This window comes from Schistocerca piceifrons, chromosome 1, assembly GCF_021461385.2.
Source record: "Schistocerca piceifrons isolate TAMUIC-IGC-003096 chromosome 1, iqSchPice1.1, whole genome shotgun sequence".
Taxonomy (NCBI): Eukaryota; Metazoa; Arthropoda; class Insecta; order Orthoptera; family Acrididae; genus Schistocerca; species Schistocerca piceifrons.
Window position 1 is genome coordinate 570,471,183 of NC_060138.1, and position 20,867 is coordinate 570,492,049.

At 39.9% G+C, this 20,867-nt stretch overlaps 1 protein-coding gene across 1 annotated transcript in view; it reads right to left on the reverse strand.

Annotated features, from left to right (window-relative positions):
- Positions 1-1,400: 1,400 nt before the first annotated feature.
- LOC124752147 (choline O-acetyltransferase) overlaps positions 1,401-20,867 on the reverse strand; it is a 121,446-nt gene continuing 101,979 nt past the window's right edge. The window contains exons 8-9 of the mRNA XM_047248993.1: positions 6,155-6,355; positions 1,401-4,587 (exon numbers count right to left, since the gene is read on the reverse strand). Coding sequence (XP_047104949.1) covers positions 4,384-4,587; positions 6,155-6,355 — 405 coding nt within the window. The 3' untranslated portion in view covers positions 1,401-4,383. The remainder of the gene's footprint in view (positions 4,588-6,154; positions 6,356-20,867) is intronic.

Consider the following 20,867-nt stretch of genomic DNA (forward strand, 5'->3'; position numbering starts at 1 on the left):
AGCATTAGCTCACACACTACAGTTAAAGGAATGGTATGAACATCAGAATTTTACTGTGAGCTTGGATTTCTCTTTCGTTAGACAACAAACACTAGAAAAATCTGAAAATAAGAAAACATTTATTGCACAGTTGGTTTGACACTACCATTATTCATTTCATTTATTAAAGAAGAGATATTGAGGAGTGATGACATGATGAATATTTTCTAATGACATTTTTAATGCAAAAGCAAATATTGTTGCTATCCTGGGTCCTCCTAATAGTCAAAGTCATTAGGCAAGTTAAACAGTTTATTTGAACAAGAAATAAATACTACTAGTAAAATTTTCCTATTGTTGCACAGCATACTATTTCTCACGCACACTAATGGTAAAGAAATGAATTAACCTCCTTGTCAGGTTATTACAACTAAATGATCTGAAAGACATATGTAAGAATTAAGTCTCTAAAAAGTGTGGTGTTTTGAGAGGCAATAAACTGAATTTAAATCAGAGTTGCCACAACAAGAAGCAACCATTTCACTTTAAGAAAAGTCTTTGAGTAATCACAGTCATGAGTAAAAGGTGCAAAGGGGTCCACCCTCAATAGCAATTGATATTCATCTGCAGTGTAAAACAATAACTTTGTAAAGTATTGTTTCAGAAGTAAGAATTAAGAAAAAGTAGTGATATAATTCATTTTTAGTAAATAGGAGTTCTTTATTGCCAAAAATGTGTTATGATTCTGTCTGACAGTTGTTGTTATACTTCATTGCTCACACAGGACTTGCCGACTTAACTAGTGTGCTTACTTTAAACACTTTGTTGTTCAGCTGTAGTTCCCAAAATACTATGACTATGGTGAAACAAATATAACTGGCAGTTTGTAATATGTTGTATTGTACTGTTAATTCTTTCATAAGCATATAATGTAACAAAGTTTCACAGATGTGTCTGTATGAAACTTCTTGCACATAGTAAACACAATAGGTACAACCATCTAGTATCAGTCACAGTACTTATTTCATGTACGGTATTATTATTGCTCCCTTTATTTTTATTCCAACTCAGGGTACTGCACAAAAATATTTTTTTAAGAATTGGCGGCATTTCAGTTCATAAGATTTATGTGACAAATAAAGGAAAGTTCATAGCAATGCTAAACTTGGGTTCAGAAGTTAGGTGCACATGAGAACTTGAATTGCTAAGGTTTGAAATATCTTGCACTTTCTGAAATAAACAAACTATGTAAAGATGCTTAAGAAATGTTATAAGGTTGTGCTCTTTTTGCAACATGAAAATTGGTGATAGCTATGAGATGATGATGAAAAAATTCTTTGCCATTATAAGGGTTCATTGGGAATAAAAGAAAAAAAAAGGATGAGTGAAAATGTATCAAAAGATGACAAAAAGCAGTGAACTACTTTTAAAATTTCATTTTATTAAAAGCATAAACTATGCATATATACAAAAGTAACAGGGAAGTCTCAAATTACCATTGAGATCTGCTGGGAGAATCTGAGTTGCTGTTTTAATGACTGTTGTTTAATTCCTCTTGAGCACCTCACCCACCTTCCAAAATTTATTACAATTCTTAAAATAATTCAAGTTTGCTACCTGTTCCCTTTTACACCAAAGAAGCTTGATGTTGACTCTTTAATAGTGCTCTTATCTTTGTTGCAATTTCAAGTCTGATATTTGTTTGTCCTGTTTAATTTTGAAAATATAGTTTTTAGTATATTGTAGCTTATATGTTAGCATGATTTAGTCAAGACACATAAACTAAAATGGGTGTATTCCTGGAGAGTCTTTATAAGATGAAGCAGAAAGGTATGCTTGGTAAACATAGCAAGTCTCAAAAAATGGTCTATTATGAACTCTTATTTCCTCATAAGTATCAGTATATGTGTGTGGTACTTTCATTAAAAGCATTTTCAAGTATTTCAGACATGTTTGCAAAATGGTATACTGAACTTAACCAAAAACATCATGACTAAATCACAGGATAGGAACATATTCCTATTTGAAGTTTCAGATTTGGGTAACAACTGGTGTCCAAAAAAAGTAGATGCTTTTTGCTGCAATTTGGCACTTCTCCACTATACACTACTGTAACAGAAAATTATGTGTAGGACTTAGCATAAAAACAGAGCAGGATAGTTGTCAACAGCTGTTTTATATGCTGTAGCCTCATTACATTGCTACTCACTCACTATCTCTTACTTGTACTAATGTGCTATACATTTAATAATGATAATTGTGGTCTTATGTGGCATACACATATTTAACAGTGTAGAACAAAAGCTATTTCACATTCATGGCTAACTATGAATAAAATTTTTATTTTTTTAAAACAGAATAAATTTTTGTTAAAGAACAACAGTATTAAAGATCACTATAAACTAAACAAATATCACACAATTATATTTGATTTTAATTCACAATTAACAGTTGCTACTCATAACAGCATTCATAGGTGTCTATGTCATATACTACATCACATTAATTTGCAGCCAATGAATCTGGTAAGTCAATAGGGTACAAATTTTACCTTGTAAATTTTCTATAAAATGAAATTTCTAACATCAATTTTAAGCATAATATATTTAATGATATGTTTGAGAATATGTTAATGTGCGTAGTGATCACCAGCATGGCACAACTGAAGAAATCTCTAGTTGAAGAAAGTAAAGGCACTCTAAAAACCATTGTTCTCAAAAATAGTTACTGCACAACCATTTTACATAATACTACCTATTATCAACACTGACAGTGCCAATTGGTGAGTTATCATTTTAGTCAGCAGATAAGTTAGAAAATTTGAGATGGCAGCAAAATCTGAAGGTGAAAAATTCACCATTTCCCTTTTCATGGCATAACAGATTGATTCTAAATGAACAAACTACAATGAGTGTTTGTTACTTTCAATTTTATGTTTACATTTTATATTTGAGTCTGGAAACATTTTCTTGCCACTGGAAAGCATTAAATTTTAGAATAACATTGTTTAAACTGACAGTTTCCAACTAAGAGAACTGTATCACAGCTACTGGTTCACTAACAATCATGGGAAAGGTGTGTTAAAATGGACATATTTATTTTTCCAGACAAACTGTTGTCATATCATAGAAAACTTTGCAAATGTTGGACATGTAGCACCGAGAATGTAAAATGTAGTAGTAACTCATCTTTCTTAATACTACGATGAAAACTGCAGTGTGTAAATAATAATTACATTTGCCTAAGAGAGGAACACTGTAATTTAATCATTATTTGTAACAATCAATTGGTGTATAATAGCAGAGATGTATTAAGGACAGCTATATTGTGTAGTTGCTAAAAGTAATTTTTTAAAAATATTCGCAGCACTTCTTCTGACAATGTATCTTTGTCACGCAATGAAAACTATTGTGGATAAATAATTTTTCAGAAAGCACAGGCAGTATTGCTAGAAGTTCACATTGTTGGCCTGTGTCCCAGAAACCTGGTACTAGGGAAAGAAATGATCTCTTATAAATTGGAAAATACTATAATAATGAAAGAGTACCAGCAGTTTATTCTATACTGTGTGGAAATAAATATTTAATTAAAAATTACTGTGTGTGTGTACGTGGGAGTTACCTATTCCAAGGGCATGTCCATTGATGTCTATGCAAATGAGGATGACATTTGCTCTTGATAATGATCACATGCTTGAAATTAGCTACCACTGCTTAGTACTGTACTGTTTTAAACTAACAGCACTGTGGAAATGATGTTCTTTAAGTTTTAGACTTATTATTTATCAATGTTCTGACTCTAATGACTGAACTGAATGTGCTGTAACCAGATAACTACAGTGCCCAGAACAACTGATGACTGGTGTAGGAACAAAATGCAAAAGAAATCTAATTAATCAAATAAGTGCCATCTATTAGTATTGTGCATAAGATCTCTAAATATCTGCTGGAGCTGTATGTGCTGGTACTCCTCTTATCTACATATTATGTTGTGCATAGTGATTACAGTAACATTGTAAAACCAATTTGCTCTTACGTATCTAATAAACTCCTGAAAGTAGAATAGTAAATTTACCTTCTTTTTTGATCGCCAATGATAAACTAAACATGCTATTTATTGTAATTTGTTGAGGCATACACAGAAACTTTCATATTGTTTTCAGAACCTACTGCGTATTTATTCTTATTGATGTGTATTCCTAGTAGGAAAATATTGCACAATTTCAATTTTTAGAGATTGTTTCAGCATTTCCTATGAGGAAATGTGTTGCAGTGTGATCATAGTAATAAGAGAAATGAAGAGGTATTTGGTTCCAGTAATACTGAGTGAGTTTCTAATAGCATCCTTACTAGCTTAATATTGGCTTCAACAGAACTTATTCTTTGTAAACAACAAATGTTGGTTCTATTGTCGATTGCCAACCAGTTGTTGCATTCTGTTAAGACTCTCTTCAAGGCTGTGAGCAAACTTCCATGTACTTGTAGTCTGGCACGAGTGAAATGCTGATAGACAGAAAGTGATAGTATCTGATCTTGGGTTATATGATGCACCATACCCATCAGGAACAACTGGTCCATAACCCATGAAGCTGTCAGTTGCTGTTGCAACCTAAATAATAGAAATAGAAACAGTTGATCAAATACAATAATTAAAATGCTTTGTTCTTGAAAAGTAACTTTAAAATTAATAGTATTGCTTTCTTAGTTGTAAATATGTGTCATTAGACTAGTTTGTTTTCTTAAATTATTAGGTGAAAAAAGGGTCAGTCAAAACCAATGCCATTAGGAATAGGTAGGATGCAATGTATGCTGCACTATTTCTAAACTACGGAATTACCTTATTGTAACAAAATCACAGTATAACCTTAGTTTAATTAAACAACAGTTAAAGTAAACTTATATTACCTGAGTTATATCTTTGATAAATTAATTATATTATATGAGCTAAATCTCTCTTTTATTAAACACTAATAGAATAAACTTTTGTTATATCACTCTCTTGCCATGTACAAGTATTTCCCTCACAGTAATGACACACTCAAAGCTTTAAACAGTGCAGTTGCAACAGATCGCAGACAACCATTTATTTGATTGCTAATTATCTTGTACACAACTGCTTCATTTGTGCCACTAGCTTGGAATCTGAGTCATTTTCTAGCACGGATCATAAATTTTTTCTCACCTAGCTCACTGTTTATTTTATATTACCACTGCTCACTTGGACATATTGCAGCACAACTTATCACTGTGTTAGCTGAAGCAATAATGAAGAAATAGATATGGGCTCGTAGTTGAAAAACAACAATGGATAGTGTTATTTGTGGATAGCACACTCAATACACAGGCGTGCCTGCTTGAGGGATAATGGTATTTGTAGCCAATAATGAAAACCAGTTTCAGATGAGCTATGATTAATACAGCTACAATACAAAACAAATAATAATAACAAAAATAATAATTTCCATCCAGACTTTTCCATTACCGGAGTAGAACTGTGTCTGCTGGCATAAAAGACTACAACAAGGTGCATGTAGTAATTAGCACTCCATATAAATTTAAAAGAAAACTAAAAATGTGTGCATTTACCAATATTTCTATAAATTATGTAATCATTAAATTTCATGAATTATAAGTTTCTTTCAGCATTGTAAGTAATGACAGCAATTGGAATTAGATTTTTTAAAGTTTCAGCTTTCCTGCTACCTGTATTTTGTTCATTTACAGGATCTGCAATCATCACTAGAGTATTCAAAATGAATTATATTTATTTTTTAGTATAATTCACAGAAAAATTTCTAACACAAATTTTTCTCTGGAGGTTTATATTTTAACTTGTCTCACATCCCTGGAGTTGTCCTCCATGATAAAGTCAATAGAATGTGAATTTTTTCCACGAAATTAAATGACTGTTACAGTACTGTATATCAGTCAAAATATCAAAAAACAACCCAAATTTGTACTAACTTGTAAAACTCGAAGGTCCCATTCAAAAATAAAGCAAGAAAATGGATGAACAAATAAGTAAAAAAGTTTGTAAAGCATTGGTACATTCTCAGCAGCCACCTGAGAGAAAAATTGATGTTGGGGTCTGCAACACTCATTTTAACATTCATTGCCAATACAGTAATTCATCAATACAAGTTGTGTAAAATATGGTTTCTTGAGTGTATACTCACCTGACTAGTAGACAGTGAGAAATGATTGGCAATTTTGTATGAATCATCAGAGAAAATTTCTGGCAATGGTTCCCCAAGCTCTTTAGCCATTTCTCTGAGACCAAGCAAATGGATATCAATACCCTGACCTAAAATGTTATCAACCATTATCTCCGTTTGTTTTTTGATTGCAGCATCAAACAGCTCAAGCTTCTTTTTTTCCTGCAATGAAAATAAGTATTTGATATGAAAAATGTATGTAGGTTTAGAAAAGGTTTGTAATACATGCATTTTTGACTAAAATTGATGAAAAGTCTACTTGTAAATTTTTAATATTGCTATTGTGATATGATTGCCAGGTAAATGTAAACCACCTGAGTTCTAGTTATGTATAAACTCAATGTATGGCAGTATCTCATTGTTATAAAATGTAGTTGTGCTTATGAAATGGCAGCCAACTCATATTTAATTACACTACTGTATGCACAGCATTTCCCATTCAATAGTTTCTTTTGGTTTCTTTATACAGATATAATTGCTCTAGAATCAGACTTTGCTAAATTTTTGCTGTTCATTGATTTGTGACTACAATTGCAAAGATATTAAGTGTTTAACATTTCGTTAGTTGGAACATTTCAGATGCAGTAAACTTGCACTGATTTTACAGCTACCACATTTGAACAAAAGAGCACCAGTAATGAGATCCTTAAAGTTCCTTTCACCAGTTGTTGTATTCTTATCTCATTGTTGATAATTTCAAAAATCCACGTAAACATATTCTGTGTGATGCTGATGAATTCATAATGAAAACAAAAATTTAGCATTGGCTCATGAATCAGAGATATGTTTCCACATCTGTGTCAAATTTACTTTGTCATTTTCTGCTTGTGACGTGTGGTATTAATGAAGTGGACAACTTAGGAGGTGGATGCCAAATGATTCCACATAGTGAAGCAGACTGAATGGCACCTGTTGCAGGTCAGTGCTCAAGTCTGGTGAATGTGGCTAGAAATTGTGTGAAAGTGGAAATGTTTCTTTTCAATAGAAAAACTGAATGGGTTGTAATGATACTGAACTATTAAAAAGCAACACAGTTTGTTTATTTCGGATTCCTTAGGTTCATTTTGTGTTCAGTCACAACGATGTTGAATGAGGCAGGTTTACATTATGATACAGATAGAATAAGTTTACAGTAACATAATGCACATCACTGAGATATGTTAAGGTACAAAAGAAAAGTATATTTATACTGTGGCACTGATGAGGTCGACACCAGTATCTATCTGAGTGTCATCTTTGAACTAAGCTAAACATTATCTTTGTGCAGTTTCGCCATCCAGTTCTTTGTAAGCCTTACTCGCGTAAAGAGGTGAATAAATGAACTCCTGATAATAATGTGTTGTTTGGTGTAACTGACCCGAGCATCCACTTCACCTCGTGATCCTGAGTTCCGTTTTTGCTGTTTTACTGTGCCTGCAGCCTCCGCGTTGGTTATTTTCTCGTGTCATTTGAACAATGACTTCGGCCCAACGTCTAACGCCGGATTTTGTGATCGACATACATCATGTTGCGGGCGATGTACACCCACCAGGACTGCAACACAATGCCTCTCACTAGACGATTACGCCAAGATCGCCAGACGTTTTCGAGCCTGCAACAATAAGTGAGGATAGGAGTGTGCATGACTCTGGCTATCAAACGCCTTTGTTCCCTCCACATGTGCCCTTCCTCATCGACTGTGCAGTTACCTTTTACAAATCTCTGTGCAGTGCGGGACCAATGTCGATTTCTGCAAATGCTTTGTTGGACAACCTACCACCGCCAGGACAACAATTTGCTACGCCGCTATCCGTGTCATACCACGCGGATACCTGCCACATGGCCGGAACTGCTTCGTTCACAGATCAACCTCCTCAGCATCTGACCACGCCCGCGCCTGCCTCGGTTCAGCATCAGCACATGCCTTCCTACTTCGATACCTAGGACTGCAACACGAACAATTACTTGTTATCTGTGTCTGACCTCCACCTCCGTCCCACTGCTACGCCTCAGTGTTTTGTGCCATGACATTCACCTTATCCGCACACTGTTTTGTGTGCAGTGACTATGAACAGTGAACATTCGCACATTCCATCCTACGTTCGACATCATTTCCCACACTGTGCTTCTGGACAGCCCGCACCTGTGCAGCCTCCCAGCAACACAGGTGGCCCCAGCTCTGATCAAATATCAAGCTTTATGTGGACTAAAACTTTGAACCTTTTCTCACCTGTCGCCCATGCGCCGGCTCCAGTCGAGCTGCCGCTACCATTCTCGGCACATCTCGGTGCCTCATCCGCGTCGGTCTTCCGTGACGCGTCAATTCGAGCACACTCGCAACATTTTGAGCTTCCGAAACAGCAATCGACACATTACTGTGTCTCACCCGTGTCGGCCTTCCACGTCGTGACGGATTGCACTCAACCACAATGTGTCACCTTCACGCTGCCACCTGAACAGCTGTCGTTGCCACATCCCCTGGAGGCACACTCTCCTGGAATACTAGAGCGACAACAGCTCGATTCAGGCAAAGCCCCAACGAACTCAACTCAGCCTGTTCTTCCGAACATTTTAGAATGATTACCGATGCTGCCGCTGTTTAATCCCGACAGAGCAACAACCAGGTTCAAAATTGTGGATGAAGAGTTCGACCATTACAAACTCGACGAGTCAACCAGGTTTCTGTGTGTCATCACCCACCTGCACAACCAGGAGGACTTGATTGCTGGCCTGGTCGACACCCGGGACTCATCTACCCGGTACACTTTAGCCAAAGAGACAGTTCTACGTCGGCTTACACGCTCAACTGAGGCAGCAATACGGCAAGTGCTCCACGTCGAGCAACTAGGCAACGACAAACCTTCCCAGCTCTGGAGACGTTTATGTGCCCTGGTCAGCGCTGATCTATTCTCTGACACAGCTCTCCTCGCTATCGGGTCAGACAAACTATCTCCTCATATCCGCTTTGCTCTGGCTCAAAGGCCTCTTGAACCTGTCGAGCAAAGAATGACAACTGCTGACAAGCTACACGATGCATCACTACTCCATTTCGCCAGCCACTGCCTACCTGAGAAGTCTCAGGTTCAGGCTCATCGCCCTGTGGCCGGATGTGGCCGGGGCCATACTGTGCCGACTGTTCCGCTCGCCCCGGGAAGCAGTAAACAAGCAACTGGGACGTCACCGGCTCTTCCCGTGGTCACGCCCCCTCCCACAACCGAACCTGCTGCGGCCTCCGAACCTCGGCCACCGCCACTGGCAACGAACTTTCCACAGGAAATGCAACCACACTACCTGTACTGTTACTTAGACACACGGTTTGGTGAGGCGGCACGGAACTAAAGACCACCCTGTTACTTCCCAAACGCCAATCACAGGTAGGTTCGGGTGCCGCCTCCTGCGCACAACATGATAGGCACCCCCCCAGTGCTCCATTCTGTCTGGGAATGACTGGATAATTGTGGATGACTTTACATTAAAGACATTTCGTCGGGATACCTTTTCCTAGTGGACACAGGCGCCGATGTTTCACTGCTGCCCACGTCCTTAGCGTCACCGAACATCCGCCCTCATCACACTTCACTGCAAGCTTTGAATTCCACTAAACTACAATGCTTGGGTTCAACCTCACACGTCATCTCACTCTCCGCAATCTGCAAACTCAAGTGGACTTTTTTAGTGAGCGAAATTGACAAACCTATACTAGGCATTGACTTCTTGCGACACCACAAACTTTCACCAGACCTAGTGCGAAACACTGTTTCAACATCTGTCCAAGACTGACTTTCCCTGTGCTCCATCGAGCACACATTGGTCCGGGCTCATCTCATCTGTACACGCTTGTCTCTGTCGACGACGTTACAAGAAACCACACATAAGTGCCTTGTCCAGCTTGAACACGTCATTCGCCTATGCAAGGAAAGCTTCGAGCTCTCCCTCCGAATCCACGAAATACAGCTCCAGCTCTCCGATGCAGCAAAGGAATTACAGACACTACAGCAAGGACAAAGGAAGGTCAGTAAGTGCGCCAAATCTGCTTTCAATCCCAGCAATCAAGCTTCTGTGTGTTTACCTCCCGCTACCCCTCGCAACTGTGCTATCAAGACTGCCATAACGTGTACTGACAGTTCCGTAGGGCCACACCCTCCTAACATAGCAGCATTTGAAACTTGGCTGGAGACAAGTGTGCATGCGCAACGAGTGTCATGTGTTCCCGAACTGACAGCTCCTACCCCCCCCTCACGGACAGCACCTCAAACAATGCAACTCCGGCTCCTGTGCGCCGCTGTGCGACTGCCACTGACAACACAAACAGCGCACTCGCGCCAAGCGTTTCGCCCGCAACCGCACTGCCACAGGCCGCGCCCTCAGACAATGGACTCACTAACGCTTCACTACCTCTACCGAGCTCTCCTGACCACGGTGCCACTGCTTCGGGCTGGCGGCCATCTTGCCGCGTTGACTCCTGGGACATTTGTCGCCTCGGCTCCCATCGGATCCGCCGAGTGGTTCTGAACACCACGACCTCGCCTCGCCTGCCTCGCCCACAACACATTGTAAACAAACCACCTCACGTGCCGCCGGCAACATTTCCGTCGTCACCAACGGCACGGTTCATAAGCTTTGCCTCATTCCAGGCCCCCCGATCTCCAGTAAACCACGTCGACTTTGTCCCGAGCGCCTCTCCGACCTTAAAAAGAAGATTTCTGAACTTCACTACCGTCGACTAAACGCACGAACAATTATGGACACCTACCCCATACCCAACATTGCTGACTTTACCAGTTCCCTCGCAGGTGTGACAACGGTCTCTGTCATTGATTGCAAACGGGCCTACCACCAGATCCCCATGGTTCCTGAAGACATCGAGAAGACAGCAATCACCGCCCCAATCGGATTATTTCAGTTTCGATTCATGCCCTTCAAATGAAAAACGCAACCCAGACCTGGCAACGCTTCATCAACGAAGTGCTATTCGAACTAAAATTCTGCTCTGCATATCTTGATGACATTCTTGTGATCAGCTCCTCCGTCGTGGACAACATTCGACATGTGAAAACTGTTATGAACACTCTAGTGGCAGAAGGCATTGAGACCAACCAGGACAAATTGCAGCTACATCAACCCGCTGTCACTTTTCCTGGTTTTCGGGTCTCTGACGATGGCATTTCACGGCCCCCCCAGCAGAGTACAAACAATACTAAACCAACCAAGACCTTCGTCATTCAAAGAGCTCTGGCGCTTTCTGGGGTTGGTTAGTTATTATCGCCATCATCTACCTCAGGCTGCGGAGATTCAGGCTCCACTGACGGACGCCTCGGCAGGCACCAAGACTTCTGGATCTTGGCCCATTCCATGGATCCCTGCTATGACTGCCTCTTTCACTGCCCTCAAAAATCTTCTTGTCGAGACCTGCACCATCGCACATCCTCATCCCAATGCGTAGCTTTTCATCACCACAGACGCGAGCGATACTGCCGTTGGCACTGTCCTTAGCCAGACAGTCGACGGCCAAACTATGCCTCTGCAGTTCTTCTCACGCAAGCTCACCAATGCACAATGGAAATATTCCGCGTTTGACAGGGAGTTGCTCGTGGTCTATGAAGGGATCAAGCATTTTAAGACTGACGTTGAAGGGCGCCCTTTCATGTTTTAACAGACCACAAACCCCTGGCTGCGGCCATTACAAACCTGCCAGCTGACCAGCCTCCTCGCCGCTTCAGATACATGGACTTCATATCTCAGTTCACCACCAAAGTCAGACACATAAAGGGTGCTGACAATATAGTTGCTGATTTCCTTTCACGAGTCGACGCCGTCCATTCGCTGTTAGACCTCTCTGAGCTGCCTAACCTCCAACCCGCCACCGAAGACACGCAAAACCTGATTTCAGATTCTACCTCTTCACTGCACTTCGTCCGCACCACCTTACCTGGCATTTCTGGTGAGATCTGGTGCGACAACAGTATGGGCACATTATGCCCCCTCATCACAACCATACTCTGTCGAGCTGTCTTCAACCTACTGCATAATTTAGTCCACCCCGGTGTTCGGGTGTCCTCCCGCCTCGTAGCAGAGCGCTTTGTGTGGAGAAATGTCAACAAGGACTGCCAGCAATGGGCACGCTCCTGCGTCATGTGCCAACGCTGTAAAGTACACAAGCACACTTCACCCCCCTTGGAGCCTTTTCGATCCCTCCTGGGCGTTTCCAACATATTCATATTGACATTGTTGACCCTCTCCCCCATCTAATGACTTTCGTTATGTCCTCTCGTCGATCGACCGAACAACTTGCTGGATCGAGGCTGTCCCCCTCCCCAATATTATGGCAGAAACTGTTGTTCGAGCTTTTGTCGAGTCATGGGTATCGCGTTTTGGACGTCCAGCTATCATCACGACTGTCGAGGACAGACAATTTGAGTCAGTCCTGTTCAACGAGATTTGTAACATCTGCGGCATCCGGCGCATCCATACCACAGCATATCAGCCGCAAAGTAACGGGCTAGTTGAGCATTGGCACTGCACTTTCAAGGCGGCTCTTCAGTGCCATGACTATGGACGGAGGCCCTTCCTCATGTGCTACTCGGGATTCGTGTGATCTATAAGGAAGACCTCAAGGGCATAATAACCGTGTTCATATATAACCAGAACATCGTTCTCCCTGACGAACTCATGAGCCCTTCCGCTTCTCTCCCTCAGTCTGACTTACCTTCCTTCGTGGACCACGTCAGACACCACTTCATCAACCTCCAAGTTCCTCTGCCTGCCAGTCACGTCCCCAAATCTCTGGACAATTGCAAAAACATCATGCTCCGAGATGACACTGTCCATGCTCCCCTACAACCTCCATATACCGGCCAGTACCGAGTTCTCCGGCGCTCAGCCAACACCTATGACATCCAGATAAAAGATTCAGCTGTCACAGTCCCTATCAACAGACTTAAGCCTGCTCATGTCGAGCCTTCTTCTACCCCCCTTCAGGCCACGACCATGCCACTCACTGTAGTGGCTCACGACACTCTGACCACTCCCTCCAGGTTGGACTTACACACTCAATCGAGTGACCTCAAGCTCCATTCATCGAGCTCTCCTCCGACCTCGCTCCCTACTCCGGTCTCATACACTCCGTCGAGTGACCCCATGCTCCCCACGTTGAGCTTACCTATGATCATGCCCTCACTGCTGGGCCCTTCGCCGATCCCTTTGACCTCTTCCCCTTCGCCTGCCTCGCCCTGTCGAGGTTTCTCATGCCCCCCCCCATCTTGAATGTGCCCTCGCTCGAGGTGTTTGTGCCTGTTCCCCTGGACATAATCCATGACATCTCTATAATACTATGCGATGATACACTGTTCGTCATGTGTTTCCGTTCATCTGATGCTCATGACATAACCTCCGCCATTCCCTGCCACCTGGTGAAATGTGTTCCCCTCTCGCCCGACGTCGACCTGGACATGCTTCGTGTGTTCACCACATCCACCAGAGACATCGTCGTCATCGCTCCATTCCTCCTGCAAACTGCCGGCCTACCTGTTGCCGCACAACCAGCACGCCCAGTACGACACCTGGAGCACTTCAACGACTTTCAGGTTTGGTGGCCGGACCTTCCTTCACGACATCTACCCACACAGCTACCTGACGACACTGTCGAGCTGACCGTCGTCCAGCCTCCACCTCGGACCACCTCTGCCGATGCAATAGTCACCCCGCCCCCTGGCCTCTGAAGAGTACTCCATACTGTGGGGGGGCTATGTGGCACTGATGAGGTTGACACCAGTATCGATCTGAGTATCATCTTTGAACTAAGCTAAACATTATCTTTGTGCACTTCCGCTATCCAGTTCTTTGTAAGCCATACTTGTGTAAAGAGGTGAATAAATGAACTCCTGATAATGAGGTGTTGTTTGATGTAACTGACCTGAGCATCCACCTCAATACATTGACCATTATATACCAGGAATGCAAATAATGGTTAGCATGTTAGAAATTGAAAGTCTCAAAACATAAATTCAAATGAGAATACTAGTTTACAAAAGCAATCACTGGTTAATCTTCATATACTCAACAACAGAGTAAAATGACTTATCCATAAGATATTTTCTTAATTTAGATTTAAATGTGGTGGGGCATTAATGAGGACTCTAACATGTGATGGAAGAGAATTGAAAAATTTTGTGGCAGAATAGCGACCACCATTCTTTCCAAGACTTAGGTGTTTTAGATCCCTATGTAAAACATTTTAGACCTTGTATAGTGGTCAAAGTATGTACTATAAAGTATAAAGGGAGAATGTTTACTACAGAAAAAAATCATCAGAGAAAATATGTATTAAGAGGTGATCATTAATATTTGGAGCTTATGGGACAGGTTTCTGTAGGAATATCTTGGGTGAATGTCACTCATGTATCTAACTGATATCTTTTGTGCAATAAGAATTTGTTTGGCTATAGGCTGATTATCCGAAAAAATTATAGCATATGACAAAATTGAGTGAAAATAGTCAAAGTAATCAGCTTTGATAGCATTGATATCTACAACAGGGGTAATTAAACATAAGGAATAAACTGCTGCACTGAAACTCTTTTGAAGTTGTAGAACATGCCTGGACCAATGTACATAACTTTCCACCAATAAGAATGCCCAGAATCCTCATAGATTCGCAAAGTGATATATTTTGGTTATCACAGTTCAATTGGAATACTTCATTCTCTTGTTGAGAGCATAAAATTGCATATACTGAGTTTTTTTCAATATTTAGAGTTGATATGTTCCACTTAAACCAGTGTAAGATATATACAAGTACAGCATTACAATTATTTTCTAGTTCACTGGTTGTTTGGCTTTCATGAAGAATAGTAGTGTCATCAGCAAAAACAGTAAATTTGCTTTTAATGTTTGTATGATTTGGAGATTGTTGATGAAGATAAGAAACAGTAAAGGTCCCAAAATGGAGTCTTGTGGCACTCCACATTTTAATGTGCCCCAGTAAGATGAAACAGGGCAGCCATCAGTACCATCAAATATCACCTTCACCTTCCTGTTCTTTAGATAAGATTCAGTCCACTTCCTGGTATTACCATTCAAACCATAAAAATTGGCTTTCCCCAAGAGTATGCCGTCTACACTGTCAGAGCTCGTTGACAAGTGCCAGAAAATTCCAATAGGTGACTTTTGTTATTTATTGACTCAAAAATTTCATTTGTTGGACAGAAAATATCTTTCTCTGTTGATCTGTTTTTTACTGTAGCAAACTTTAATCTCTAACAATGGAAACTACAGGTAGGAATATTAACAGTGTAGGAAAAGGTAGATTGCTACTTACCGTAAAGAAGGCACATCACGTTGCAGACAGGCACAATTAAAAGACACTTGCATAAAGCTTTTAGCCACAGCCTTTGCCAGTAAAAGAGAGACTCACACCATTCACAGACACAAGCAAGCACACCTCATGCACACAAAACCAACATCTCCAACATCTCAGGCCAGAATACCTAGAGTTTTGAAGACAACATATCTGACATGAAACTTCTTCTCAGATTAAAACTATGTGCCAGACCGAACTTTTGCCTTTCATCTGAGCTCAGTCCAGCACACAATTTTAATCTGCCAGGAAGTTTCATATCAGTGCACACTCTGCTGCAGGAAACATATCTGACATTCTACAACAGCCAATGAAGAAGAAAACAATTCAGAATGATAAAACCATCTGTGAAAATTGAACACCTTTGCAGCAATGACTATTTCATGTTGTCAGTCCATGTTCATTCTCTGATACAGTATTGTGAGGCATGGAATGCCTCAGAACCCAGCTTTGTAACATGTTATGGTGAACTGGGTATAAAGAAAACAAGAAAAATGAGAGGGACTTGTCCATAATTCTAATGCTTGTTGAAGACCACTACCTACAGATGATTGGCCCTCTTAAATTAGCAAAGGAGCCATGAGAGAATCTCGAGGAAATACAGTGGAACAGTGGACTGTGTAACACCATATCCAAAATGAGACAGTTAGTAAATGTCAAGATAGAAGATAATATGACTATTGATGACTCTGTAACAAAAATTCTGACTGCCTATAGATCAGTGAAGCAAGCATGAGCAATTAACAGAAGTGTTGCTGGTGAAAGAACTGGATGGTACCTTCTGCTCTTTTAAAGTGGACAAGAAAGGAATGTGCAGTAGGTTCAAAAACAGTAATTTTATTGTGTCTGTTGGGAGAAGGAAGTGTTGAGAGGAACATCATCAAGCAGTGATTTATATTTAGTACACTGCAAATATTACAAAGTGAATAACAATATAGTGATGCCCCACAGTGACAAAACACATCAAAAGCTGAAAAATGAAGCAACAGCCAGATGGACAGAAGTATTGTGGCACAGTGAAGCTTTTCCCACAGTATATCGAGCTATGAAGCAGAAAGAAAAATAAAATGTATATGCAAGGAAAAATGAAAAGACAGCCTTTCAAACCAAGCCAAACTACTACTGAAAATGTTCTAGAACTGATGTACAGTGGTGGAGGCTACACTGGATTGACCCCCTTCAGTGGAGCACATTATTATGCTACTTACCTGGATGATCACACACGTTATTCAACAGTGAAAGCGCTAAAGCAGAGGAGTGACGTATTTGAGTACTTCATGGAGTTTAAAACACATGTGGAGTGTGAGACAGGGAGGGAGCAGCAAAGTTTACAATGGGACTGAGCACAACAACAGAAAATTTGAAGAGTTGTTCAAGGAAGAGGACATATTACATTTGAAAAGCACAGTTTACTCTACTCCATCCCACAGAAAAGTGAAGTGCCTGAAATAAATGCTTATATCTATTGTGAAGTTTCTATTATTCCAAGGTAATTTGGCCAACAACTTTTGGGGGAAAGCCCAGATGTTGGCTTGCTACATATGAAATAGATTCTCAACAAGATCCCTTGGTGGAAAAATCCCGTATCAAGTCTGGAAGCAGAAAGAACTGCTTAAGGATACAGGGTACTTTCCCAGCTCAATATTATGTAAAAATCAACACCTATTTCTTTCAGGCACTGTTTGTAATTCATATGTTTTACAGGTTATTTGTTGATATCAGGTAATTCAGCACACTTTATAAACAAATTAGAAGTATTTCGAATATATTTAAACTGCTTAGGATTATTAAAAAAATTACAAAGAAATTGATGCAATTTTTTCCCTAAAATTGAGGTACCATTATCCAACGTTATACATTTGAAGGAAACAAAATTTTTACCAGATATACATGACATGATGGCTGAGGTACTAGACCTACTTAATTCCACCTATTGTGTATATTACAAGGATTTAAAAAATCACATCTTACATTTTAATTTTTATAATTTTTTTTCCTAATAAAAATGTTGTTTTTCCTATAATTTAGTTGATTCTGCAATAAAGCTTAGGTCTACTATATAAGTACGGACTATTGCAACTTACAGAAAAAAATTAGAGCAAAGCTTTATAAACTTCAGGAAATATTTGTACCTGAATTCTGAAAAATACAACTTGTGGGAGATAGTGAATGGAGATATAAGTCCAATTAAACTGTGCCTCAGAACATTTCTGAAGCATAGTCTTCATCCTGCAGCATTTCTTCATCTTCAGGCTTCCTCTTGGCATTAATTTTAGCACTTCCTTCTTCTTTGGTAACTTGAAGAGTGAATCTTTTAGTTTAATGCACCCACTGTCTGTCACATGCAAGCAACTGATCTTTCATATTAGAGCCACATTTTATGCCTAAATTTCTCATGATTTCCAACCTTCCTATCACTCCATAATTGAAACATATCACTAGATGTAGTACACCAACTTTTAATGTATTTAGTTCTACAGAAACATTTACTAAGCAAAACAGGGTCACTCAGGCCTCTAAAAATTGGTTATATTTCATTCATAAGAGGTTCAGACAGAGAATGCTTATGATGGCATATTTGACCACTTTGTTTTGCTTTTTGGTAACCACACCAAGAATCTGCTCCTATAGGGCAAAATCCATGAACAGAGTGGTCATCTGTGTACAGCTTATGAAAGTAGGTGGCCCATACAAGTTTTCTCATTGCTGTAATATCATTCAGAGGTGCAGATTATCTAATGGCCAGTCCATAATAACTCCGAAGAAGGTCTATTTCAGTTTCTGTCAGTCTGCCTCTGCCAGACAGAGATTTTCCATCAGATAGCAACTTTCCTTTCATTTCTCTTTGTAGCTTCCTCAAACTAGCACCCATCCTCTTTTGAACATGATCACAACACTCCAGTTTTGTTACCAAGGTATCTCAATAAGCATTGAACTCATTAATTTTATTGAAAGCCATAAAGTTCCCATTGCCTAGGTACTTCGTATATCTAACGTTATAAACGGGACCGACTTCTGAAATATTTTTAGAGCTCCATACCTCCGCTGTAACCACCATAATTCTTGGAACATTGAAGTTCAATATGTCCTTCAGTGTTACCATGGCAGGTGTAGCAGTACTTAGATAAGCAGTCAACATCAGCAACTTTTCCATTCTCCAGAGAAGTAGCACTTACAACACCATTCAAGGAATGATGTCCTCCACGTTGCCATGTCCCATCAAGTGCAGCAGCAATGTCCCTGGTTCCTCTAATATTTACAGTTTCTTCTACTGCATGTTTTATAGATCTTTAGACGCAACTGTCAGGGTACCTAAAAGTATTTTAATGTACTTGCTGAACATACTGGGAGGGGGAGGAAGATCCAACAACCCCCAAACCGTGTGAGCAGCCTTTTTTCCTTTTACTATCGCATAAATTGCATACACTAACTTCAAATTCACTTCATATGAATTATGTACAATGTTTGAAGTCAATTTTGAAGTAGATTTATTGCAGGATCTACACAGAATAACTAATTTTGACACTAAACCCTTCCTGCTACTTCGTTGTTCAGTTATTTCCAGACAGCCTACACTATCACATTGTTTACATTTCTTCACTTCCTTTATCAAAGAAGATAAGATGCCCACATAGTCACCAACAAATCCACTACAAACAGCGTCATTATTAACACAAAAATTTGAATCACCAGGAAATGAGCAATGTGGGACTTTCTTCCCTGAAGAAGTGATACATAGGTTACTTTCAACAGTGTGGCTTGCTTTGTTTGTGAACTGGTTACCATGGAATTTTCTTTTATTGAATTTCTTGATGGATGGCATAGTTTGTATTTAATGCACACTAAAGGATATGTACTTCCACAAATATATGTAACATTTGGGCAAAAAACAATCAGTAACACGTGAACAAACTGCTTCAGTGAAACAAAAGTAATCATTCACAGACACTAGAAATCTGCAATGTTACTAACATATACAATGTATCAAACATATAATCGCCGGAAACAGAAAGTTCACTGCTATTTTCGAAATAATACTGGTTTCTGTAACAGAAATAAAGGGGGTGTGGTGGCATACATTTTTAATTTGAAACCCTATAATGTATATATCAATGTAATCAGGAAAGACTATAGAATTTAATAAAGTCATAAAAGAGTTTCGATGTTTCCAACATTTATAAGTACTCTGTATCCTTAAAGAAGATTTGAAACTGCTCAAAGTGTTTGGCTACAAATCATGGACAGGCACATTGACATCTGTCAAACTCAGTGAATGAACAGAAGAATGTGTTTATCTTCGTGTGGAAACAGGATCAAAAGGATATTGTCTGTGGGGCCTTGTACAGTAAAATCCTTTTGAGAAGAGATATCAATCCTACTGTGAGAGAATTCCCACAGAAGGCTACAGTAAACAATGAACTGTGTGTTCCAGAAGAAGTAAACATGAAACAGATGACAACACCTGATCCATACAGCCTGGTGGTGACAGCAGATGATGTCAGTGGAGTGCAGTTGAGGGTCCCAGATCTATCAACAAATGGTGACAACTCACCACCAAGAAATGCCAAGCCAGTTGCAGATGAAGCAGTTGAACCAACAGCTGTTCGAGGAGATGGGGGGCAATCCAGGGTCAGAGAATAAGATACTTACAATACAGAAATGGTGTAGTTACTAGCAGTGAAAATAGTGGTTTGTGTGAGGAGTGCAATATGGTGTTGGAAAGTGGAAGTAGGGTTATGATGGTCTTCAGGTTTGTCAAAACTAAAACATTGTGCTTCATGCCTATTTGCATGTTTTTTAGCTACCTTGTGTCAAGCAAATCTGTCTGATCCATAATTCGTGAAAGAGGCTTTAGAATCAGTTCACAGGGATGAGTTTTTTAAGGCTGCGGAGTTGAAGGTAAGTAGCGTAAAACATTACAACACATGGAAACTTGTTCACAGGTCAAAAGCTGACAATGTTGTTGGAAGTAAGTGGGTATTTAAAACAAAGTGAAAGATAGATGATACCACTAAATTTAAAGCAAGGTTAGGAGTTTAGGGTTATGGCCAAATATTTGGAGTAGATTATCAGAAAAGATACAGCTCAATGAGAAGACAAAGTAGCTAGATGATTCTGATACCAAAAACAGCTCTAACGCAATGGGAAACCAAACACATTGATATAGAAACTGCTTACCTGAATAGCCCAATAAGTGCCTTCATTTTTTCAAGGAGCAACCAGAATTGTTTGGTTTGAGGAATAAAGTGTATTTATTGAATTAAGAATTAGTATGGGCTTCACCAGACAGGTAAGGATTGCTATGATTTGTTCTGATCTGTGATGATAAAGCTAGGTTTG